The sequence below is a fragment of the Mustela nivalis genome (assembly GCF_964662115.1).
Source record: "Mustela nivalis genome assembly, chromosome: 8".
Taxonomy (NCBI): domain Eukaryota; kingdom Metazoa; phylum Chordata; class Mammalia; order Carnivora; family Mustelidae; genus Mustela; species Mustela nivalis.
Genome location: NC_139027.1, coordinates 20,563,253 through 20,588,956, shown reverse-complemented (window position 1 = coordinate 20,588,956; position 25,704 = coordinate 20,563,253). Strand labels below are relative to the sequence as shown.

Below are 25,704 nucleotides of genomic sequence, written 5' to 3'. Positions count from 1 at the left end.
TTGCTAACAGTACACTGGAATCTGGAAGGCAGAAAAAAAAAAAAGAATCAAAGGAAGTTGGCAGTTAGATACATGCATAGTAGTTAGGAGCCCTCGAGTTGAGGCACGTTTATTAAGAGGGACTCTGGCTGCCGGCACCAACTCTGACTTCAGCTCTATTTCTGCTGGAAAAAGAAAACAGTTTGGGATCCTCCAAGATTGGGGATGCAGGGTGGGCAGGTGGATTGGTAGCAAACATAACTCAGCGAATTGCCCAGATATGCTGGAGTCCTATCGGGTGACAGCCCCCACAGACCCACAGCGGCAGGAGGGGGTGGGGGGTGGTAGGGGTGGTGGTGGTACAGGCTGCAGACCTAGATGTAGAGAAATGCTCCTTCTTCTCCACTCTGCACCTTATGCTAAAACTCACTGTCACCCAATTGGTTACTACATGGTATTTACAGGTATCCGAGATTAATTCCTGCCACAACCCCTCAACATACAAACAGTAAGCCCTTGCTATGGATGATAGCAGATCTCATATTATACCAGGGTTGTACAGCAAAAACTAAAAAAATTAAAAATAAAAAACGCATACTAAAGAGTACTGCAAGGTGCTTATTCACAACAACACACCGGAAGCGCAGGAACTTCAGCTTCCCAGCGCAGCCTTCCCCCTCCCCTCCCGCCACTACCTCTAGTCCCTCTCCGTAGCGCCCGCCAAGGCAATGGCCCAGCCCACTAGAAGGCCACCATGCACTAGCGGGTGTTCACCAAACAGTAGCTAATCATCATGGGGCTCAGTCCTTCTCGGCAAAATCTATTCCGAAAGCCCCACAAGCTCTTAACAGTCAGAACTGTCCAGACCTGCTTCCCCACACCAGCCAGGGCAGGAGTTTGTGGGTAAGAAACCTGAGGCCCCAAGGTCTGGGCAGGCAGAATATCCCCCCCCTCCCCCAAGTCTCCCCTCGCCCTCTCCCTTGTCACTCTTTTTCTGGCATATCACTGGGGAAAACCAGAGAGGCCGGAGGTGTCAGGCCCAAGAAGAGTAAGGAGAAGCGACAAGGCCGGACCGGAGGCAGTTCGGGGCGATGCCGGGGGGGATCATTCCGGGGTGGCGGCACCTCTAGTGGGAAGGAGCCCCCGAGGTGGGTCCGGAGGGAGGGCAGGGAGGGGGAGTGGCTCGAAGGCCTGACGGCCGCCGCGGGAACCCCGGGAGAGAGGGATGGAGGGAGAGAGGCGGCGGCGGTGAGGTGCGGTTGGGGGGGCGGGGGCGCGGGTGGGGAGGCGAGGGGGGCAGCCCGGTTCCCCTCCCCCCGCCCGGGCCCGGGCCTCCCGCTGACTCAGCCCCCACAGCGTCGGTCGCCTCGGCCCGGACTCACAGTGCGCGAGGCTGCTCCGGCGGAGGCGGCGGGGCGGGGGGACAGGCGGCGGGGGCGCTGCGGCTGAGGCTGCGGCTCCGGCCCGCGGCTCCGGGGCGAAGGGTCCTAGCAGAGGCCGCCGCGGTCTCCGGCTTCAACGCACAGGGACTGCGGGGGAAGAGAGCACTGCGCAGGCGCGATGCGGCCACCGCTGTCAGTCCGAGCGGGGCGGGGCCAGGGCACCCGCCGTCTCCAAGGCAACTGGGCGGCGAGGGAAGGACAGCTCCAACCTCCACCTTGTGTTAGCGACGGCGGCGGGGGGACAGAGGAGGGGGGCAACGAGAACAGTCCCTTTACATTGCCATAGCAACAAGGAGAAGAAACCGCCTCATAAATTTACGGTGGTACCGAGGGAACGCTCTTACCTCGTCACCATGGCAACTGGGAACAGCCCCTTCCTTTTTCCTTAGCGACAGGGTAACAATTCCTCCACCCTGCCGAACTAATCGCAGAAGGAACAACCATTTACACCTGACTCCGTAGTAGCCAGAAGACGGATTCCTGTCTGCCTCAGGGCTGCTGCAAAGGAAAAACTGGAGCACATTTCTTCTCTTTCAGCAACACGAGAGCTAAGGCTGAGTATCTCCTCGCGGTTTATGGTTTTTAATCACAGCCCATTACTCTAATCTGCAAATTCCATTTTTTCCCTACCTGTGCTAAACATACCTTTTCATCTCCTACCAGGTCTATACCTTTACCCTTAAATTGAGCTAACAAAATCGTCTATACACATATCACTCGAGTTTTTATCAAGCTTATTGTCTCTCATCCAATGCATTTCTTGTTTCTTCATCTTGCCCATTAGCTGGTTGAGATTCTACCTTCTCTTAACTAGTTCCCTCCTCGATATGTTGTTCACTGGTATTCCCCAATTCCCTATTTTATGGATCTCCCCAGTTCTTCTAGATCCCTCTTCTCCCTATCCACACCTACTGTCCTTATCCTTCAGTGCCCCCACCATTTTACCGTTTGAGGGTTAAAGAGGTAAATAGAAAAAAATTATTTGAGGGGTAAAAGGTAAATAGAAAAAAATTGTCATTCTTTCTCACTTTCTCTGACTGAGCTGCCTCCGAGTCCCAGTCAGGATTCTCTCTATGATCTTTACACATATTTAATCTTTAATACTACTGCTACTATTATAACTCTCTCACTCCCTTAGCTCTCCATCTAAATGTCAAAATCCTAGCCATCTATTATCTGAGACTCTGGAATTCTGAATTTCCCGAACCCTCGCCTAAAGCTAGTCTCCCTTCTACCCTATTCCAAATGCACCCATCGAGTAAATTTCCTCACTGGATCCTGACCTCCTCCATGGCTCCTGTCACCCTCTGTAATCAGTGTAAGCTCATCACACCTTACCATTCTATCATCTGCTGACCCAGCTTGGACTAAGCCCTCTAGGTGAACATCACTGGATTCTGCTGGGCTTGTCGGCATACTGGAGATGCTGCATTCTCTTCGAATGACTCAGAAGTAAGAATTCATTCTTTTCCTTGTCTCCCTGTTTAGCTCCCAGATATTCCATCCCAGGATTATTGGTGTCAAAGGACTCCAACTGAATCCATTTTCTTGGGGGAGAGAGAGAAGGCAGCCCATCACAAATGGAGTAAGAAAAGAGAGTGCTGAGTCAAGACCCTCTCCTCCTATCCAAGGTAGCTCTCAGAAAGGAGAGAGTTCCTTATAGCGGATAATTCCCAGGACAAAGGGTTAGGAGAGTGAAAATCCAGGCTATACTTTTTCCTAGCCACAGAGTTGGAGAACGAAAACTGTTCCTAACTGTTTCCACAGGGCGTCTGGATGCTATAAAGACAAGGGAAAAATTCAGATTCAGTTTATTTTGCTTCCCCATTCTGAAGTTCCAGCTCAGGTCCATGGTTCTAGGTATAGACCTGGGTGGTGTAGACTGCCCTGAGTAATCCTGAGAAGAGATTATGTCCTTGGCTACACATGGGATAGAGGACCACTTTACAAAGAGTCCCAGCATACCCTTCACCCGGATTCTCCACCATAACATTTTGCCATGTGCTGGTTATCTATTGCTACAAAGCAAATCACTGCAACTTAGTGGTTTAAAACAATAACCATTTCGTCCTCTCCATTTCTGTGGGATGGGGATTCAAAGAGAGCTCAGCCGGGTGATTCTGGCTGAGGGTTTCTCTGCGAGTGGAATCAGATGGGTAGCAGCAGCTTAAACAGCAGGGGGCCAGCTAGACAACCAGCTCTCCTCTCCTCCTGCTTTCTCGCCACATGGTGCCTTCAGGGCCGTCGGACTACTTACATGGCAGCTGAAGTTTTCAAGGATGAGTATAATAGTGAATAAGTGAAATGATGCATTGCTTTTTTTTTTTTAAAAGATTTTATTTATTTGATAGAGAAAGACACAGTGAGAGAGGGATCACAGCAGAGGGAGTGGGAGAGAAGCAGGCTTCCAGTGGAGCAGGGAGCCCAATGCAGGGCTCGATCCCAAAACCCTGGGATCATGACCCGAGCCTAAGGCAGCCGCTTAACGACTGAGCCACCCAGGAGCACCGATGCATTGCTTTTTATAATCTGGCCGCAGATATCGCTTCTGACATAACCTTTTGTTTGGAAAAAAATCACAAAAGGCTACTTAAGATCAAGGAGAGGGAGCACAGACCCTACCTCTCAATGAGAAGAATGTCCAAGTCCTATAGTAAGAGCACATGGGTGGTAGAGACTGTTGAGGTCATCTTTGGAAAAGAAAATCTGCCACACCCTACACTCTGAGGACAACAACCCACATCCCATTCAATGCAGAATATATTCACCCCCTCCCCTCAAGACCCCAAGTCTTATTCCATGACAGCACCAGCTTGCCGTTCAGGATCCCATCACCTAAATGAGATCCCTGTGTAGGTATCGCTCCTCAGGTCCAGTTCCTTGGGCACAGCTCCTTGAGTACCAATCGTCTTGATCTGAAGACTTGCAAAGTAAGGCAACACACATGTGCCTCATGTACTGCTAGCATACACTTGTGGCCTGGGCCTGGGATTATTTCTATGGGCGTTATCATCTCAAAAAGGAGAAAAGCAGAAGGCAAACACATCAGTTACAGTTCATGGCAATTCTGAAATTCAGCCAGGCAAATGTTGCCAGTTCCTGGTTTAGGGCTCAGACCCACTCCCATTTACTTACATTAGCAACGACATGGAACTTTTTCTCCTAATGCGTTATAATCGTGTCCTATGATGATTTGTTTTGATGTGCAATTTGTCACAGATTTGGCCAGTGGAAGAAATTCCAAGTTGGCTCTTGTGCCCTTTGGATTTGTTCTCATCATTCTTTGAACATTTCCTTGCTTTCTGACACAAGATGTTCTAGGCTCATCTTGTACCTTTTTTGCCCCACCCCTGGAAATGGCCATTCCCCAGGGAACCATGGGTCCTCCTGACTTTTTTATGTTCCTTTTTCCATTCTCCCTTGCTCCCTAAATCTGCCCTTAGACACTGGGCAGTGATTCCCTGGAATCCCATCTCGCTTTTCTCTCTCCTTCCTTTATATATACTCCCTGAGTGGCCTAATTTATTTTTGTGACTTCTGGGGCTGTATCTCCAACCCGGGTAGCTCTCCCAGCTGTCAGACCTATAAATCTAATTGCCTTCTAGATCTCTCCATCCCTAGGTTCCATAGGCACCTCAAATTCAGTGGGTTTAAATTAAACTTATTTACACTTCCCCCACCAAACCCACCCTTCTGATATTTCCTATTATTGTTAATGGCCTCACTAAGAAAAGCCCAAGGATGATTTTATCCCACATCTTTTCCCCAACTCCTTATACCAGAATAGGTTTCCAGTACTATCAATTCCACTTCTGAATGTCTTTCAGCTATGACCCTTCTTTATCCTCATCACCTTTACCATCTCTTGCCTGGGTGATTGCAGAGTCTCCCCCCTAGTGTCTCTTCTTCCAACTTCTCCTACCTCTGATCCATCCTCAACACCACTGCTGAAGGCTCTTTCTAGAAGAGCAAAATTACCACATACTTCTGCCTAAATCCCCATGGCTGCCCTTCTCAAACTGGCTGAGGCAACTTCTGGCCATGGGGAATTCATGTGAGGAAATGGAGGGGGGCAACTATAGAATGGCTTACATCTTCCCAGAGTTTAATTTTTATTTGGAGATTCAGTAAAAAAAAAAAAAAAAAAAAAAAAAAATTAAAAATGTGAAGACCAATAGACATATGATGAATGAGAATACAAGAATCACATGATCTTATCTTATTTTTAAAAGATTTTATTTATTTGTTTGCTAGAGAGCACGTGTGCAGGAGTGTGCAAGAAATGGGGGTGAGGGCAGAGGGAGAGGGAGAAGCAGAAAGCAGACTCCCCACTGAGCAGGGAGGGGCGCTGTTGTGCTCCATCCCAGGACCCTGGCCTCATGACCTAAGATGCACAAGTTCCATCCCACACCCCTGGGATCATGACCTGGGCGGAAGGCAGATGCTTAACTGACTGAGCCACCCAGGTGCCCCCAAGTATTTGAACTCAAGACACCTCCACCAGTGGCCAATTTAAGAAATGCTGGCTAGGATAAAAGGATAAAGTTCATTCTCCTCTACAGGACAAGCTGTATTAGAATCTCCTTTTATGCCTGTCAGCCTCATCATCTCTTGCCGTATACGTCAGCCACAAAGAGCCAAGACTTGCAGTAAACCGAGCAAGGAGTTGTTCTTTGTGGCCAAGCCTGTGTGATGAGGTTCACCCTGATTGGAGCCCCTCCTTTCTCTTTATTAGGCAAAGTCTTATTCTCCCAGACCAGCTTCAGCATCATACCCTCTGGGACACTGGGACCTCCTCCAGAGAGCTGACCTGTTCTCCTTGGTACCAGCCACATTCTTCATCACGGCCCCGCCTCTCACCTTATATTACCACGTTCTTCACTCCTTGCCCCACTGACGGTCCTCACGCCCAAGAACCGTGTTTTATTTACCTTTGTGTTCTTAGCAACTAACACAAAACTAAAAACAGCCAAACAAGCTAAAAGCAATCTGACCCTTCTGCCCTTCTTCCAGGGTGACTGGGAAGCCAAGTGGTGGCGGGAATCTAAGGAAATGGGTTAACTGGGGCTGGTGGGGGGCTAGATGTCGGGGGGAACATGCAGGGCTTCTCTGCCAGGTGGTGAGGTGGGGGCAGGGAGTTGTGATGCTGGTAAATGTCACAAACAATACTCGTGATTCATTTGAAACTGGCTAGAAGTGGAACAGGCTCTCAAATGGGACCGATTCCCACATATAGGAAACCCTTGACATGCTTTTGAGATTTACAACTGTGTAAAGCAATATGTAAGTTTGCTGAGGGACGAATTCTAATCACATGCCGTGAAGCAGTTGAGTCCTTATCTAAGAGTGACTAAGCCCTCAACCCTGGGGGAGTTGCATAAGCACTGGGGCTGATCTCCCTGGCTGCCTGACGATGGGCCTTGGTTTTTCTCGTCTACTGCTGTGATGGTTCAATGAGATAATGTACGAAAAGTGGCTAGCAGTGCGACACACACAGTAAATACCCAAATAAATGGTAACTATGGGTAATAACCAAACTTCCACAAGGGTCACGAGGTCACCTAATCACCCCCTCAGTTACAACCTATTAAGTCATATAGAAGCCAATATGCAAATGTAGAATTTGCAAAGGTCTTAAGACAGACCTCCTGCAAACATTAGTGACGTGTTGTAGCCAGAATGAACAGGAACTCTAGACCAGTGGCTTCGATGGCAAGATGTTATCCTGCTTTTTGTGGAAAATGCCCACCATGATTAGGTTGGGATTCAAGGCTGGGATTCATTGAATTAACTTCCTAGAACCTCCCTGATCGCCTCCTGAGGTTGGTATCATTCTCATTTTCACAATAACAGCTGAGGCCCAGAGAGGTTAATGAACTTGCATCAGATCACACAGCTAGTGAACATCAGAAGCGTGGTTTGAACCTAAAGTCAACACCCAAACCCATACTTCTTTCATTACCCCATTGCTTCTTACACTTTCTGTACTATAATTATATATATTTTCCCCAAACTAATCTGTAAATGCAAGAGCCACACTTGCTTCCTTTTGGCATCTAACACATGCCTGGCATGTATTCCATAAGCATGCATGACATGGAAGGTGGAAAATGGTAGATAAACCTGGAGTTGTCAGATGAATAAAGGCAAGATGCCTAGTTAAATTTGAATTTCAGTTAAACAACAAATACTTTTTCTAGTATAAGTATGCCACACACACTCCTTGAAACACATCCACATCAAGGAAAACCCAAAAACTATTTGTTATCTGAAATTCAAATTTAATTGAGCATCCTGTATTTTTATTTGCTAAATTTGGCAACCTTAACCTAAACCCTGAGATTGGCCCCAGGGGTCCTCCTGGCAGAGGGGCCGCTATGGCCTCTCACACTCAAGACTGACCTGATCCCCAGTTGTTCTGGGGACTGGGATAGAGGCCATGGTAACCTGCAGGGGTCTGCCTCTCTCAGGCCTTACCTGTGCCCCTAGGTTTGGTCAGCTTGGCGCCTTTAAGAGGAAAAAGCAGCCACTGATGAGCTTAACGCGCCACCTGGAGGCCATTCGGGGTACTACTACTGTGGTCAGGGGTATTCTCGTGGACCCAGGATTTTAGGGAGCTGGTAAAGACCAAACAAGGCAGAGAGAAGGAGGCCAGTCTAGCCATGCAGAGGGACAGGTGAAGATATACCTTCCTGGCATTTTCAGTTTACAGCTGCTGCTCTGGCTGCCTAGGAACTGAAGGCACTTGCCTTCCAAAGGAGGTCATTGCTTGGAGATTCGCTTTCCCACCACCCTCTGCCTTTCCAGCTGTTCCTTGCTCCTCCCCAGGCTGCAGGTCATTGGGTTATGAGAAGAATCATAACCTCATTTTCGAGGCTTGGTGCCACGTTTTAAGAGGAGTGTAAGCAGCATGGAGAAACTTCCATGGGAGGACAGTCAAGGAAAGGGAGCTGTTGGCTTAGCCATGGTTCTCAGCACACCTGAAAACTTTTTTTTAAGAGTTTGTAATTTTATTTTATTTATTTCTTTATATTTTTGAAGATTTTATTTATTTATTTGACAGAGAGAGGGAAGAAGAGCAGGGGGAGTGGGAGAGGGAAAAGTTGACTCCTCGCTGAGCAGGGAGCCTGATGAGGGGCTCAATCCGACGACTCTGGGATCATGACCTGAGCGGAAGGCAGACGCTTAACGACTGGGCCAGCTGGGTGCCACCCAGGCACCCCAGCACACCTGAAAACTTGTTATAAATGCACATTCTCAGGTCTCACACCAAATCTACTGAGTAAGAAACTCTGGGGGGAAGCCTGGCAAGTTGTGTTTAAATAAAGCCTCCAGATGATTCTGGCACAGGCTGATGTTTGAGAATAGAGGAAAGATGTGTGGGGAGACAGGGGAGAAGCCCACAAAAATGTGCAAGTATGAATGAGGTGGCTATTTGTTCTGTGTGTCCCCAGAGAGAAAAGCTAGGGGAGAGGATTACAAGTAGCAGAGAGAGAAAACTCATTTCTTTTTTCTTTTTTTTAAGATTTTACTTATTTATTTGACACACACAGACAGAGAGGGTAGGGGTAGTGGGAGAGGGAGAAGCAGGCTCCCACTGAGCAGGGAATCCTAACATGGGACTCGATCCCAGAACCGTAGAATCATGACCTGAGCTGAAGGCAGATGCTTAACCCACTGAGCCACCCAGGCACCCCAGAACTTGGTTTTACCTAAGGAGGTACTACTGAACAAATAGAACTTCTGGGGTATGTGATGTGTGCCTGGTAAAGGCACTGCTCTATCACTGGGCCTGATGGTCAATCAGGAATGTGGTAGAAATCTCTGCAGACTGTAACTTAGATGTGGGGAATCTCCAAACCGTGAGAATCCACCATGAATTATTGCATATCCTCTCTTTTATCAAGAGTGAGAGCAAGGCTTTCTGATTATTCTGCCATTTCTGACAACGGCTTCCAGCTAAGTCTTTACAGCACTCAGTTACTAAAGAGCAAATGTGGGGGCAAACGGTTTTTCTTGTTTCCTATTCGGGATTTTCTCAGGATGGTTCTGTCCGGACCTATTGTTCTCTAGGCTGCGGCACATCCGTTTTCTGGTGGTTTCCCTCTACCACCATTCCTTACCCTCTTACCTATGCAGAAATGCTATTTCCTCCATCCCATATTTTTCTATTTTTTGTTACTAGTTTAATATGTTGATGCACACCATCAGGGACATTCCCAAGACAGATTACAAGTAAAGTCAATCTTTTCAATCTTGCATGTCAGAAAGTGACTTTTCATTGACACTTGGTTGACAGATTGTTTGGGTATAGAAGTCCAGGATGGAAATATTTTTCCCTCAGAATGTGGAAAGCATGTGCCATGATCTTCCATCTCCTCATAGTTTCCTTGTTAAGTCATGTGACATTCAGTTTCCAATTCGTTGTATGCAACTAGTGTTTCCTTCTCTCGCTAGCTGTCCAGGAATTATTTTCATTGTTTAGAAGTGTCACGATGATGTCTCTTCAATCTGGAAACTCATATCTTTCAGAAAACCTGGAAATTTTCTTCTATTATTTCTTTGATAAACTCCCTTTCTTTGATTTTTCTGTACTCCTATTTCCGGAACTGGTGTTAGACTGATTGATTATCTAATCTTCTTGCCTTTCCAGATTTTTTTTTTCCTGGTCTCTTTTTATAAGTCTATACTTTCTGGAAGATTCATAGAATTGGATTCTTTTCCAATTCTAAAGAATTCCAGATTCTAAAGAATTCCAAAAATTCTTGGAATTTTTCATTTACCCCTTGATTCATCTCATTTTCCTCTGAGATCTTTCCCCTTCCTGGGTTTTAAGAAGCCGCCTTCCTTTACTGGCCATAAGGCAATTCCTGGAGAGGGTCTTAGTTTATTCCCAATGGATCAGAGAAAGCCTGTACTTTTGATTGTTAAGGAATTGGGATATGAGCATTACCAAGCCATCACCTGGTGAGGGCTTAACCTCCTTCCTTCCCACCTGCAGAGTCTCAGTAAATGACAAAACCTAATTTTCAATTCTGTCTTTTATTTCCTGCAGCATTTTAATATCAGTCATGGTGGGATCTGAAACAACATGGCCCTGGATAGTGGTCGCAGGGGGTTGCCGGATGAGGCCCGGGCGTACACGTGGTAAGACCCATTGATGGCTTACTCTCTAGGCATCTTTCTTACCTCCCTCTGCTGCCTGGGGCCGCTGTGCTTCAGCTCCACTCCTGGGGTGTTTTTATTTATTTATTTATTTTTTTAAAAAGATTTTATTTATTTATTTGAGAGAGAGACAGTGAGAGAGAGCATGAGCGAGGAGAAGGTCAGAGAGCGAAGCAGACTCCCCATGGAGCTGGGAGCCTGATGTGGGACTTGATCCCGGGACTCCGGGATCATGACCTGAGCCGAAGGCAGTCATCCAACCAACTGAGCCACCCAGGCATCCCCCCTGGGGTGTTTTTAGTTAAAAAACTTTGCCATACAAGGTAAACATCATAAACGAAGTTACTTCTTCCCTTTTCTTGAAATTTTCTCACATGATTTTTAAAAAAACGATTGAATATCCTCTTTTCACCCTTAGGCTAGACCAGGGTTTCTTAAGTTTGGTGCTAGTGACATTTTGGGTTGGACAATTCTTTATAGTGGGGGCCTGTTCTGTGCACTGTAGGATATTTAGCAATATCCCTGACCTCTACCCACTGGAATCTCTCACCTGCCCCGTTTTGACAAACCCAAAATGGTGTCCAGACATGGCCAGATGTCTCCTGGGGGACGAAATCGCCCCTGGTTGACAACCACTGAGCTGCGCTGACTTAATGGGTTACTTCAGCCAAGCTTGGAAGGGAGACCCGCCCCTGCTCAGATCATGTTAAACCATTATACACCCCAAACTACCCAATCTGTTTAACAGCAGAGATGCCCCAAAGTTCATTTTGTCTTGATGGTTCCTGCGATCATGATGCCCGGTGAAGGTGTGATGGCTATGAAAGGGGGAGTTTCACAAAGAAGGGCCAAATCCTTGCATAGCTCTCCACCCAGCTACCCGGGAGAAATTATAAAACCATATTATGGACATCAAGTAAAAACTATAAAGTGCTCCCAAGGTATAAGCTTAAGCCCTCACAACCTAGATAAGGGACAGGCCCTGACTGTCCAACAGCCCACAGTGGGAAAAATATAACTCTAAAAGTTTGGCTATTGGAAAAGTGAGTGAATAGCCTTTAGCACCCTCATGTGTGGTGCTTTGTCCTAAAACCCTCTTGATAGAGCTTCCAGAACTCTCTTTCTGTGGGGATCTGGAAATTCTGCTATTATACAGCTGAGTCTCTAGGTGTCCGGCCACTGACATCTCCTTTCCTTCGGGGCTCGAAGGGCCAGTGGTCCTCCTGGAAGACGTTGTTCCCCAGCAACTTCTGGTCCCACAGCAGTAAAGGCATCAAAGACTAACAGCGGAAGTCCAGTTCACTGGAAGGGGCTGCCCCACTACCTTGAAACTTGGTGTCTTTTGGAACTGATCAAAAGGAAACAACTCCCCTCAAGGTAAGGGGACTGAAAAGCTTTAGAGGACAGTTTAAAACCAAGAATTCTAGTAAAGCAAGAGGCACTGAGTAGCCGACAAAATTTAAACATGCATCAAGGCAAGCAATTGTTTTCCATTTTGAGGCGATCTTTAATTTCCAGGTAGAGAATCTGTTTCCTCCCAAAGGGGCTTGGAGGGTTGTAATTCACATAACATGTTGTCAGAAAGAAAAATTGTGTTCAGAAATCTCAGGGTCTCAAGAACCATCATTTACTTCTAATAGTAAAAATGTGAAGAATTTGCATTTCCAGGAAAATATTCAATGCATTTGTATGATTCGAGCCAGAAAAGCAATAGGACAGTGTGCCCGTAATTGAGTAAAGCTAAAAACTATGAAAATTAAGATGTTTTTAAACCAAATTTTTAGCATAATCTTAAGCTCAAAAAGAAAAATTCCTCATAAGAACAGGTCATAGGGCAAAGAAGAAAAGGCAAAGACTTTTCCAGAAAGTTGGTAGCTGACCCAGTGATTTCCACTCCCTTCGTTGGTAAGAGGATCATTTATAACTCTTACTGCTCTTTTAAAATGCAATTTCAAGGGGTGCCTGGGTGGCTCAGTCGTTAAGCGTCTGCCTTCAGCTCAGGTCATGATCCCAGGGTCCTGGGATCGAGCCCTGCATCGAGCCCTGCATCGAGCCCTGCATCGAGCCCTGCATCGAGCCCTGCATCGAGCAGGAAGCCTGCTTCTCCCTCTCCTGCTACCTCTGCTTGTGCTCCCTCTCTCTGTTAAATAAATAAATAAAATCTTTTTAAAAGTGCGGTTTCAAATTTGGGAATTCAGGATTAACTGCCTCTCAGATTTAAAAGGCGTTTAAAACATACTGTATAATGTTTCAGCTGGGAAATTCAATGAGTTCATTTTTTTAAAATGTAATTTTGCTTCCCCACCCCTTGAGGTGATAATCTACAATGCGAAATCAGGGATTTTGAATATGGCATAACTGATTTCAACATGAATTTGAATTTTTTCTCTAAAATGAAATAGCTAAAGCATTTTTGTAAATATGATGTGAGACACCCAGTTTTGATAGTAATGAAAGATATTAAGACTGAAATGTGCTACAAGTGGAAAAACGTCTTTTACCAATTCATTTGCTAAAACTCAGAGAATCCAGGGGCGCCCGGGTGGCTCCGCCTCTGCCTTCAGCTCAGGTCATGATCCTAGGGTCCTGGGATGGAGCCCTACATTGGACTCTCTGCTCAGCAGGGAGCCTGCTTCCTCCTCTCTCTCTCTGCCTGCCTCTCTGCCTCCTTGTGATCTCTGTCAAATAAATAAATAAAATCTTAAAAAAAAAATGTGTGTGTGTGTGTGTGTGCGTGCATGCAATTGTGTGTGTGTAAATGTCTACATTTTGGCACAGGAGTCAAGAATTCAGATAAAACCTCAAGACCTCAAGAGCTTGTGTTTAAGGTGAATATTTCTTGCTAATTGTGTGCCGTTCTAAGGCAGCAGTGTCTTCTGGATCTCCCAGAGTCAAATTAAAGACTGCAACTGATACTGAATAAAAAAGAAGTCACAGCTAGGAGAGTCATTTAGCAAATGCCTACAAAATTTAGTATAATACATAGTGCGACATATGTATTTAGTTGCTTAAGAAAGTTGCATTTTTTAAAAAGATTTACTTATTTATGTGTGACAGAGAGAATGTGTGTGCACAATCACGGGGAGTGGCGGGGAGAGGCAGAGGGAGAAGCAGGCTCTCTGCTGAGCAGGAAGCTGGATTCGGGACTCAATCCTAGGGCTCTGGGATCATGACCTGAGCCAAAGTCAGATGCTTACCTGGCTGAGCCACCCAGGCACACCCGAAAGATGCATTTTATAAAATGAGGAGCTTGGAGGTCTTAAAAGGGAATGGTGTACCTTTAAAAGGCGAAGCCAAACTTTATGCTGGTGATGGAGGTCAACACCAATAGTAATAAATCATGCTGATAGTACTGTCTTCGATAGGATGTGGTAAAAAAACAACACAATTTATTTCTGTGGTCTTTCTCCTAAAAACCCTTAATACCAGACTAACCATTTATTTGAGAAAAATAGCAGACCAATTCTAATGGAGGAGCACTCTACAAAACACTTCGACCAATACTCCACAAAACTATCGAGATCATCAAAAACAAGGAAAGCCTGAGAAAATGTCACAGCCAAAAGGAGCCCAAAGAGGCAGGACAGCTGAATGTATTGTGGTGTCCTGGATGGGGTTTTGAAACAGAATACGGACAATAGATAAAAACTAAGGAAATCTGAATAAAATATGGGTTGTTTTTTTTTTTTTAAGATTTTATTTATTTATTTGAGAGAGAGTGTGCGCACTGGGGGTGGGGAGGGGCAGAAGGAGAGAGAGAAGCAGACTCCCCGCTGAGCAGGAAGACACCTTGGGGCTCCATACTAGGACTCCAGGATCATGACAGAAGTCGATGGAAGATACCTAGCCAACTGAACCACCCAGATGCCCCGAAATTTATTGGTTTTAGTGAATGAGAATGCATCAATATTGGTTCATTAATTGTAACAAAAGTACCACATGAATGTGAAATGTTGGTAGGGAAAGCTGCGTGGAGGGTATGCAGGAACTCTCTGTACTATCTTTTCAATTTTTCTGCAAATCAAAAACCGTTCTAAAAAAAATGAAGTCTATTTTTAAAAGATAGCTCTGCAAGGCCAGAATTTGTTAAGTTAAAATGTAAGGAAATCTTAAAATACAAAGGATCTAATGTATTCCAAAAAATGTGAAAGGAGGCAAAATTCATTTGGCTGGAACCTACATGGAAATCTCACACTAATAACTCTGTGGTTGGTGTAGATGGACCGGAGAGAGGTAAAGTGAAAATCTGGAACATCACTTTGGAAATCTGAGCCACGTGAGTGGGGCGAGGAAGTAGGCCCCCCTCCCATCCTCTTAGGAGCCAGGACTTCCAGCCAAAGCCCAGTGAGAACTTAGATTTGGCACAAGGATACAATTGAGAAAAGGAAGATTTAATGAACCCAAACCATAGCATTGACAATTTTGTGTTGAGAGAATCTGTACATATTAGGTATTTTGCATACTTGTTAAAAAAAAAATGGGGGCCTGTTAAGAGTACCTCATAACTAAAACGTATACCTTAAGATTTAGGACTTTGCGAGATGAAATCTGTTTATGTTTGGCAGTGAAACATCTAATGAACCTCTAAGCTCACATATTTATGGGCTTCATTGATTAGATTGGCAATAACCATTTAGCACTTAGATTCTTTTTTTTTTTAAAGATTTTATTTATTTATTTGACAGACAGAGATCACAAGTAGGCAGAGAGGCAGGCAGAGAGACAGAAAGAGAGAGAGGGAGGAAGAGAAGCAGTCTCCTTGCTGAGCAGGGAGCCCAACGTGGGGCTTGATCCCAGGACCCTGGGATTATGACCTGAGCTGAAGGCAGAGGCTTTAACTCACTGAGCCACCCAGGCACCCCTAGCACTTAGATTCTTAAAAGGAAGTAGAATTTCAAAGGTAGTTAGAAATGTTGTAAAGTGTTCAATTAAGGGGATCAATAGGATCAAAGTCTCTTTTAAAATAAATGGTAGGGGTGCCTGGGTGGTTCAGTCATTAAGAATCTACCTTCAGCTCAGGTCATGATCACGGGGTCCCGGGATGGAGTGCCATGTTGGGCTCCCTGCTCAGTGGGAAGTCTGCTTCCCCCTCTCCCACTCCCCCTGCTGTGTTCCCTCTCTTGCTGTCTGTCTCTGTCATATAAATAAATAAAATTTTTAAAAAAATGGTAAAAGTTGATAGTCTGGCCATTTTTAATGGAACAGAAAATTTATAAGCTAAAGAGTTTAGGGAAGTGTCCCTGACCTTCACCACTGAGATGTATCCACAGCCACTGAGACCTCCTGAAACCTCCCAGAGCTGTGAAGACTCAGGGCTTGTCACAAGATACCCTTGTCCCCACTCGCTGCGGAAGAACCCATTTTCCCCACCTCCCATGATGCCCTGCCCCTCATCCTTTAGCAGTGGGAAACTTTTTACCTCCGGGACAAGCATATGAATGGCCAGGCGAATACACAGGCCTATATGAGGTGGCCGTACGATTTACTGCCCAAAGCACGACATATGTGAAAGGCGGGGGGCATGATTCATAATTATTCTGAAGCAATAGACTTAACCCAGAACTGTCCTGGGACAACCAGGACAAGATCCCTGCAGGTATAAATGTGTGGTTCATAAAGAATCCAGGGGAGGAAATGAAGAAATGGGCTTTCATTGTTAAGACGGTTATCAAGTCTCAACAGAATGTTAGATCCTTTCATGTTTTAGTGGGGAGGGACTAAAACCCTTTCAAACGTGTTATCAGCAACACTATCAAATCATCTTTTATTAATCTAGTAATATAACGTCTTTCCTCCCTGTGTATCATGAGCTTTGTTCTTTATACCTGGGGTGTCATGAGATTCTCCTGTCTCCACCAACTGCAAGGCAACTCTTAGTGTTAGGTTATACTTTTGCAAAAACGTCCTCCTGGGGGCACCTGGGTAGCTCAGTCCGTTAAATGGTTGCCTTTGGCTCAGGTCATGACCCTGGGGTCCAGGATGAATCCCCGCATCAGGCTCCCTGCTCAGCAGTGAGTTTGCTTCTCCCTTTCCCTCTGCCCCTCCCCTGCTTGCACTTGACTCTTTCCCTTTCTAAATCTTAAAAAAAAAAAAAAAATTCCTCCTGTAATTCTGAGTAAAGAGACTTGAAAGTGAACTTTGCCTAGTGGCTGGCTGGTGAGGTTTCCCTGAATGCAGATAGTCCTATAAATGGTCTTAATAGGTTGCCTTATTTTAAAGTCTGTGGTCTTTTATTTTCTCACAACTACATACACACAAAGGCCTGTTGTGTCTTTCTGGGTAGCTTTAATTTTTTTTCTCTATTAACCACCCCATACGGTACACATGGCCTGGCAAACATATGGCCACATTATTTCTCATCCAAAGGCTTGAAGCCGTGGATTTTTGGCAGTTGATCAAATTCTGGTGTGTTCTCATGTTATGGGAAATCAGGGTAACAGACACTTTGGCCCCGTGCCATCCCAGGAACTCGGCATCCTTAGCAAGCCAGGTAGTAGTGTTTCCGTCTGGCTCAGAGAGCCCCTGGCCCCCCACCCTGCCCTGGAACTAGCACATACAGCTCATTTCATGAAAACCAAGTGCTTTGCCCCAAATGCAGCACCCCAGGTGTTACTTTCAGTCATGGCCTTATTTGCAGGCTTGTTTATTTGGTGAAAGCTGGGAAAATTCCCTTGCCGCCAACAATTTTATACATTTGCCTAAAATTCCCTCATCAGGGCTTTGATCTTTAAAGGCTAAGAAATAAGTACAAGTGACCCTGTAGTACTTGGAAACAACAATTTCACTCTTTGGTGTGGGAGAGTTTGACCCAGTAATCCCTTCCAACGTCGGGCTGAGATCTAGAGAGAAGGCAGTCTTGGTGCAAGTGGAAGGGGTTGGAGGGTCCAGTAGACCAATCCAAAATGGGGGGGGCGGGTAGTGGTTCTGGAGAACCAGAGAGCAGCCTGAAGGTCCTGCAAAGACACACTGGCTTTGCGACAGCCCTCCATCCTGCGATCTTGTGAGGCCACAGCTCCATCGGCCAAGAGTTCCATTGTGTGAAGAGGGGTCTATGGGTTTCCAAAATGGTAGCCAAGAACAGAGAACAAAGGGTAAGTGGGGAAAGCCCCATTCCCCTCACCTTTTGTAAGTAATGCTTTCCCCCAGTTACCCCTGTTTCTGTTAACTCAGCAACCTTGTCCTGGTTATCTGACCCTAAAAGCCTTGGTTTTGCTCCCACCAGGAGGAGGACAAAGCCCTGAGTGCTGGGCACGGAGGCTCCCACCTCTCAGCTGTTTTTCTCTGCAGACTCCGCTCTGACCTCCCCATGAGAGGCTACCTGCCACCCAGCACGAGTGAAGAACTACAGCGGAGTTTTCTTAGCAACCGAAGCCTCGCCCCTGGGACGGGGGAGGAGGGTCCCCTGCCAGACTCCCTCTTCTTTGAAGAAACACAACCGAGACCAAGTGAGAAGTAGCTACAGTTTAATACAAACCTGCACCAGAACACAATGTGTCGGGCTGTTTTGTCTTTGCCTCAAACAGGTGGCCAAAGCACAGGACCATGTGTCGTCTTGGGGTTGACACGGTCGTAGCACCATGACATTTACAGAGTGAGAAGTCACTTGGGTGCTGGAGGCCCCGACCCGACCCCAGGCCGTGCCTGCCGCCCGGGCAGCTGGAGGGGTTTGGGTTTTCGCGTGCTTCTGTGGTTTCTGGGTGAGTACTGGAAAAGCCCTCCTCACGGCATTGGCTTGACAGAGACCTACTGTGGACTCCTAGCACTACACACACGCACACACACGCACACACGGGAGCACAATTTTCTGGTAACTTAATCCCACAAACCTAGAGAGCAGCTAAGGCAAGAACAACAGTATTTATTCAGCAAGTACAAGACCAGTTTGAGAGCTGCATTCAGTGCAACCGAAGACCCTTGGCATTCCAACCAGGAGCAGTGGGGCCGCGGATGGAGCTCGCTGGAGCTCTGCATGGGGGCAAGGAGTGGGCCTGCGGAGGGGAGGGGGCTGACCGTTCCTTTGGTCCCTTGAACCTCCTTCTGATTTTCATCTAGAAGCTCCTGGGCAAGGGCGGGGTCTGTGGAAGGATCGGGGGATATGTGTGTGTGTGTGTGTGTGGCGGGGGGGGGGGTAAGATGAACTGGAAGGCTTCTGGGGGACCGCTCCAAGATGCGGTCTCCCAGAGCCATCCCATGGACCATGCATCACTCGGGCGGAGGCACTCAGAGAAGGTAAAGCTTTCTTAGCCCAAGCAAGGATGCTGTGCCCGCTGGCTGCCACCACTGCTCGGCTCTTTGGCATCTGCCCAAGGCCCATGACCCAGCAAAGGGCTGGGATGAAGATGATGATGTACACTGTACCGAGGGGTCAGTGTCACGGCTTCCGAGGCCCAGATCCCTACCTACTGTCCCTGTGGTTGCCCCCCGCCCCACGAGTGCCTTTGCTGCCTCCGCTCCCCGGAGTACCGTCTCTGTCCTTTCAGCTCCTCAGTGAGAAAGACGAGCAAGAAGGGAGGATGTGGCGGCAGCTCAAGCCCCGTGGCAAGCCCCCAACATTTAACAGGTTCTGGGTCCGACTGAACACGTGTTATCGGGTTTATAAGAAAGGTCGATCTACCTGTGCAAAACAGAATTCTGCAAAACAGAATGCCTACCAAAAGAGTTAAGTCTTCTGGATGGTTCCATTCCCAGGTGGGATCTACAAGAGACGCCACCCAACTCTTCCTTTCCACAGCGGGGGTAGACAGCCAAGCTCTTAAGGGTCGGCATGGACACTCGTGGGGTCAGAAGGCCTGAACTTTCTGGGCCTCGTCTGTGAAGTGGGGAGAACAACACGTGTTCTGCAGTCGTGCGGGACACTGGAGAACTCAGATACGGAAGTGCTTTGAAAGCATGTGAAGCAGTGAAGACATGGGCAGGGTAGACCACTAGCACGAGGCTCCAGCGCAAGCCCGGGGTGCGCAAAGCGAATGTGCAACATGAAATCACCTCCCTGACCGGAGGGCGAGGCTTAAGAAGGGCGGGTGGCTGGGATGCCCCCAGCTCACTCGGGGTGGATGGAGATCACCCAGCCTCTAGCGTTTCCTTGGAAACCTCCCCTCGCTTCCGAGGCAGGGAGAGCCCAACCAGACGTGGGAGGAGACGGAGGCCACGAGCAGGGGACAGGGAGGTGCGGACGCCAGGAGGCCACAGCACCCGTGCAGCAATGTCGGTTTTCAGCCTGGCCTCCTTCCCTGGCATCTAGCCCGCTCACTCCGGAGTCCCGCTCTCCCTCTCTTAGCAGGCATGAGGCCTCTTGCCAATCACACGGGAGGAGCGGCTGGGCCTCGGTCAGGCGGGGGGAGTTTACGGGAAACAGGGTGTTTGGGGGTGTGAATGCTGGGAGAGGCCGGAGCCAGAGATGGGAAGGCTGACTCTTGCTCCCGGAGATCCCCAGGCCTGGCGTACCAGGCGCCGCCTCAGAATGTAGGAAACTACCCCAGGAGAGGAGGGGACAGGAGGAGAGCCTGGGACAGGACCGTGGCAGCCCGGAAGATTCCAGGCGGGGGAGAAGAAGGGCCCGTGAGTCCAGCACCCCACCCCACTCCTGGTCTGTGCCCTAGGCTGTCTGGTCGGCGTCGAGTGCAGCGTCTCTTAGGTCCACATCTACTCCTGTTTCTATGCTATGCTAGTGACACGAAGCACCGTTATTGTTCACAGGGTGCACAAACAAGTCAAACCAAACCACTGCGCAAACCAAACGTGCAAAACAAAATCATGTACACGCGCCTGGCACCAGCCCTGTGCCCCGCCCAGCGAGCCCCTCAGGGCCCGTGCGCCCCCCGACCCGAGGCTGGGGTGGGAGGAGGAAGAAGCTGGCCAAGGGTGCGGTGTCCCTGCCACACCCACACAGGGGCCAGCGCAGAGTCAGGAGAAACAGGACACCCTGGGCATGGCTGGGAAGCCAACACCTGTCTGACGTGGGAGAAGTGACCACAGGGCCTCCTTAGGGGGAGGGGGTCCTCTTCCTCCACCACACATCTGCTAAAGTGCTCCGGACAGCTGGCGGGTGGGCCAGGGGGCGGGGCACTCAAGGCTGGGCTTTCCCAAGGCCAGCAGGTGGAGGCGGGTGTGAGAGGAGGGGCTGGGCCGGGCTCTATGCATCGGGCTCTGTGCATAGTGTGGGTTTGCTGGGCCCCCAAAAGCCTGCCGGGGCCAAGGCAGGAAAGGACTGCAGCGGGAGGAACACATCTCAAAGTGCCTGTTAGGGGTTGGCTCGAAGCACAGTGAATCACGTGTCAGACATGGGGAGGGGCCCCCCCCGGGTCCCGTGGCCCCCCTCAGGTGGTGCGCTGCCCAGCCCAGCCTCTCCCGCCCCCTGCAGCCGTGGCCGGAGGGTGTGCGGGCTGGTGGCAGCGGTGCGTCCTCACGTGGGGGGCTGGTCAGTGCCTTTACCAAATGCCACTTGACCTGCCTCCAGGGGGAGCGAGGATCCGAGCAGAAGCTCGCTTTGGAACATGGTCATCGATTTGAGAACCTGCGGGGAAGGACACAGAGGGTGAGCTTTTGGGGGGCTCTCGTCTGGGCTGTAAAGGCACAGCCACCATCTAGCGGGGGGAGCTGGTAAGCCCTCTGTGGGTGTGATCTAACTGAACCCTCACAGCTCTATCCCATTTTCCAGATGAGGAAATCGAGGCTCAGGGAAGTCGAGTGGCTGGCCCAGGGTTGCAGTGTGTGTCAGCGGTAGAGCCTGGATTTCAACCCGGGGCTTTCTGCTTCAGGGCCTCTGTGCTGAACTGCCCTGCTATGCTCTAGCCTGAGCACGTGGGCTCTCGTGGTACACACAGACCACAGACCACGAATCAGCCCGTCAGCATGTGGACCTTTGCAGACATGCCTCGCTGAGTAAGACGGGGAAAAGGCTGGGTATTCCATTGTTCTGGAAAATCAAAGAACCACACCCCAAAGGCCCAGCATCTTGAAATCCCAAGACTTAGAAAAAGAGGCTTGGTATCTCAGGGAGGGAGTGGGACATTCTTCAGTCCAGCCCATCCAGAACAGACAAGGTTGGGAGGAAGGAAAGTGAGAGGACGCCTGCTGTTTGCTGAATCTGAGAGAGGTGGTGCCTGAGATGTGCTGGGAGCAGAAGCCACTGGCCAGTGGGCCCACAGCTCTGGGCGCCCTGAGGCTTCCCGTGGGGCTGGCTGCTGCGGGAAGGGCCGTGCCCAGGCAGCGGTGGGAACCGATGGCGCCCGGACGGCACTCTACACCGCAGATACGGTGCTGACTCCCAGCACACGTCTTGTCACTGGTGCAAGCAGCCGTGGCCCTCAGGGTGGGCAACATGACTGGCTCTGACTGTGGAGAGGACCCCCCGCCCAGACTACAAGGCCCTCAGAACAGGAAGCATATGTCCTTTGACCCAAGCTGCCCCCAGCACATGGGGGGCACAGGGGAAGCTCAGCGGGCAGCCCCTCCCCCTCAGTACCCCTCGGCCCCTCGGATTAGGAGAGCCTGTAGGTGCCGATAAATGCCACGCCCTGTGTGGAAAGTTCTGGATCTTGCTCCTTTCACTGTTCAGGTCCCAGTGAGGCCCTCACGGAGTGATGCCAGGCCTCCACCTGGTTGGGTTCTGAAGGCCGCTCGGCGTGTTTGAGGAGAGTCCTCCCACCTTCGAGCGGGGCTCCTAGCATCCATCAGAGCTGCCCGCAGGACCAGGCCACATCATAGCCTCACTCGTTCCCCGGTGGGGGGGCGGGGGGCGCGCTACCGTTTTGGTGGCAACGACCCCCACCTTTCACTACCGCAGAGCTCCTGGGATAAACAAAGTCCCAGAGCACAGACACACCCAATGTATCATACGTGGTATTACGTATATTAAAACTGCTGGCAGAAAAGGGGGCAAACACGGGGCTGAGGTGAGGGAGGAAAGGGAAGAAGGGAAACACCTCTTTCAGAGGCTCTTGGGGAACAGGGATGGAGAGAGTGCAGTGGGGGTGCACGGCCCTCAAGAGGTTTCAAGGGGAAAAAAAAAAAAACCATCTGGACTTAGAAGCCATGGGGAGAGCACCTGATCAGCTATGGCCTCTTGGGGTGGCTGGTGCCCAGGGACCGGGAGACCCTTCCCACCCCTCCTAATGTCGGTGTGTCTGTACTGCGGGACACGGCGCTCATCTCTAGACAAGGGGCGGGGGGAGAAGATGCAGAGAAGCTACCAGGAGCCCATGCCTGGGCGGGTCTCTGCTCCTGCTACCCCACTGGGGGAGAGACAGAGGTCCCTGGCAGAGCGGCCCCTGTTCTTACCAGAGAGGCTGAAGCTGGACTCATGAAGGTCTCTCATGCCCCCGTGTCGGGTAACAGGCCGGGTGGGAGTGTCTGCGAGGGGCGTTCCCATCTCCTTCTTCCCAGGATGCACCACGACCGCGACATCTCCCAGGTAGGGAGTACGGTCCACTCCCTTAACCTTTAAGGTCTAGTGAAGGATGGAGAAGGAGAAAACATGGAAGAAGGACACCGTCAGAGCCCGGATGCCAGGGCCACCAGAGCCCCCTCCACAGCTGAGAGGAGGCTGGATGTCGCCACTCTGCTCAGGGTCCAGATGACAGGCTGTGACGAAAACGCCCTACATCTGGAGCTCAGGGAGTGGGGGATTCTCTCACCTCCTCAACAATGTGTGTGTGTGTGTGTGAGCACATGCTTGCACACGGGGGCCCCTGCCTGCTCCCTCTCAGTGTTGGTAGGGTAACAGGGTAGCAGGCAGATTTCTGGGGTACTGTGCTCACCTGGAGCAAAGCTATCCCCTCACCCGCCAGACTCTCAAGAGGCCATGACTTTTACCGTGACCCAATCCACTTTGTGAGGAACAAAGCAAAATAAAGCTGATTTGGAGATGAGACACCCCCCACCCCCGCCCCAATGACAATACTCGTCGGTTTCGTGCTCACAAAGGCAGTCACGCTAAGAGCCCACGTTCTGCGTCCAGACGGTACCGGCTCCAATCCCAGTTTTGCTTCGTTGAAACTCTGTGACCTTATGCAAGTTACCTAATCTGTGTCAGTTTCCTTATTTGTCAAATTAGGATGGTGACAGCACCTATTACATATAGAACTGTTATGCGGTCAAACGGATTAATACACACAGAGCTCTTGGAACTGCTCTGGCCCGATGCAAGGGACATAAGGACCAGCAGCCCTAATCATGGTAGATGTCCTTTCCGTGCGGTTGTTCACATTAAAAGGTGCTACTATGAGGAGGACCGAGGGAGTTGGGAGTGTGCACACAGGGTCTGAAGCAACACTATAGATGGTCTATACCCCCGGCACCCACCAGGGACACAACCTCCACCTCCTTGCTGCTGGCTGCTTACTGGAAATCTTGTTGAAACATCCAGGGAATTTCCTGAAGGAACTTCAGCCTACGTGTGTATTCTACGGGCTTCACTGACCAGGGTGGGGGCGGGGCAGGGAAGGGGGGAAGGGTGGCAGCTCCGACTGGCTGAATCCTGAGCCAGTGACCCTGGCAGGCTACACCCCGGCTTCCAGCAGCCCCCTCGGTGCCAGCTGCACACCCAACCCTCACCCGGAGGTACTCTTTTTCCCCCTGGAGGCCCAAGCTCTTTAGGGGCCCATCATTTGGGAAAAGGAGATTTTTTGTTGGTTTTCTTTTTCTGCATGCATGCATTCTTTTACAGAAAGGCTGTGACAACAGGCAACAGAACAGGCTTTCACTTGGGAAACTTACATTGTCATTGTAATAAGTGCTTCAGATAAAGAGACTGGGGGGGGGGGGGTTGAATTTACATCAGTTCTGGTAGCTGGCGTTACTCCAGGGCTGCTGGCCTAAGGATCGGAATGCTGTGAACTGGTGTTCATCTTACGTCTTTGTGAGCTTGGCTTTTAGAGGGCCTTACAGTACTTCCTCTGCCCTCTGCTGACCCTATTTCCTGACTAAAATATCCTTTTTGGAAAGACCACAAAACTGTCATCAGATATTCTCCCTCCCCCTCAAATTGCAACATAATTCATCAACTATGAAACTTGTCATTTTAAAGTATTCAGGGGTGCGTGGGTGGCTCAGTCAGTTAAGTGTCCAACGCTTGATTTCAGCTCAGGTCCTGATCTCTGGGGTCATGAGATCGAGCCCCATGTCGGGCTCGTGGCTCAGCACCGAGTCTGCCTGATTCTCTCCCAATCTCTCCCTGACTCCCCCTGCCACTCACACACTCTTTCTCTTCCTCAGAAATCAATCGATCAAACAAGTAGATAATTCAGTAGTGTTTCAGTGGTGTATATTCCTAACATTGGGTGGCCCCCACAACCATCTCATTCCCAAACTTTTCCATCACCCCAAAAGCAATCCCACACCCCCTCCCCACCCCTCAGCCCTGAGTAACCACTTATAAGATTTTCTAGCTACGGATTTCCTTCTTCTGGATATTTCATATAAATGGAATCCTAAAATATGTGGTCTTCTGTGAATCGATCCTTTCACTGAGTCTCAGGTTTTTAAGGCTTTGGTATGTAGGGTGGACTATTTGTTTGTACTCTTTCCTGTTCTGGCTCAGGAACACGGATGGATACACCTCATTCTGTGTACCCACTCAACAGCTGATGGACACTTGAGCTGTATCCACTTCTTGGGCTCTACAAATAAAAATTCGTGTAGATATATATTTTTATTTCCCTTGAGGATATACCCAGGAATAGAACTGCTGGCTTATTTGGTAACTCTAATATCTAACTTTTGGGGAACTGCCAGTCTGTTTCCCAAGTGGCTGCGCCATTTTACATTCCTGCCAGCAAAGGATAAGTGTTCCAATTTTTCCATGGCCTAACCAACACGTTATTTTCCAGTTTCCTTCTTAAAATGACAGCCACCGTTTGTCAGACATTCCAGGGTATGAATGCCTCCCTCTTCCTGCTCTCGCCGGTACACTCTCCAGAGGCTGGCTGAGGCCTCCGCCATTATCCACATCCGAGGAGCAGAATGGAGATGGGACCATTCACCTCCTGACAGACCCTGAGTTTGCTTTTGGAATGAACACTGTGATAACTGAGGTCACTTGTACTTCATCCAGACTGGGAAGGAATCAGACAATGGTGGAACCTCGAAGGCCTGCCAGCCAGCGAATCAAGAGGAACCC

The 25,704-nt window shown here is 49.1% G+C and overlaps 2 protein-coding genes, 1 long non-coding RNA gene and 1 pseudogene across 7 annotated transcripts in view; 1 reads left to right on the top strand and 3 right to left on the bottom strand.

The window, feature by feature from the left end:
- MAPRE3 (microtubule associated protein RP/EB family member 3) overlaps nt 1–1,536 on the bottom strand; it is a 52,420-nt gene extending 50,884 nt beyond the window's left edge. The window contains exon 1 of one of the 2 annotated variants that reach the window (XM_082745195.1): nt 1,362–1,536. The gene's annotated coding sequence lies outside the window, so the exon portion shown is untranslated. The remainder of the gene's footprint in view (nt 1–1,361) is intronic. The other variant, XM_082745194.1, reaches the window with a different exon arrangement.
- LOC309870608 (glucokinase regulatory protein-like) overlaps nt 1–25,704 on the bottom strand; it is an 878,156-nt pseudogene that overhangs the window by 468,324 nt on the left and 384,128 nt on the right. The gene's annotated exons all lie outside the window — the stretch shown is intronic.
- Nucleotides 1,586–18,071, top strand: LOC309871812. Its single transcript, XR_014315484.1, has 3 exons — nt 1,586–1,974; nt 10,477–10,568; nt 17,809–18,071. It is a non-coding gene; the product is annotated as an uncharacterized lncRNA (long non-coding RNA).
- Nucleotides 18,033–25,704, bottom strand: part of DPYSL5 (dihydropyrimidinase like 5) — a 93,757-nt gene continuing 86,085 nt past the window's right edge. For all 3 annotated transcript variants that reach the window (XM_082745123.1, XM_082745121.1, XM_082745122.1), the window contains exons 12-13: nt 22,866–23,034; nt 18,033–21,099 (exon numbers count right to left, since the gene is read on the bottom strand). In XM_082745123.1, the coding sequence (XP_082601249.1) occupies nt 21,014–21,099; nt 22,866–23,034 (255 nt within the window). In that variant the 3' untranslated portion in view covers nt 18,033–21,013. The remainder of the gene's footprint in view (nt 21,100–22,865; nt 23,035–25,704) is intronic.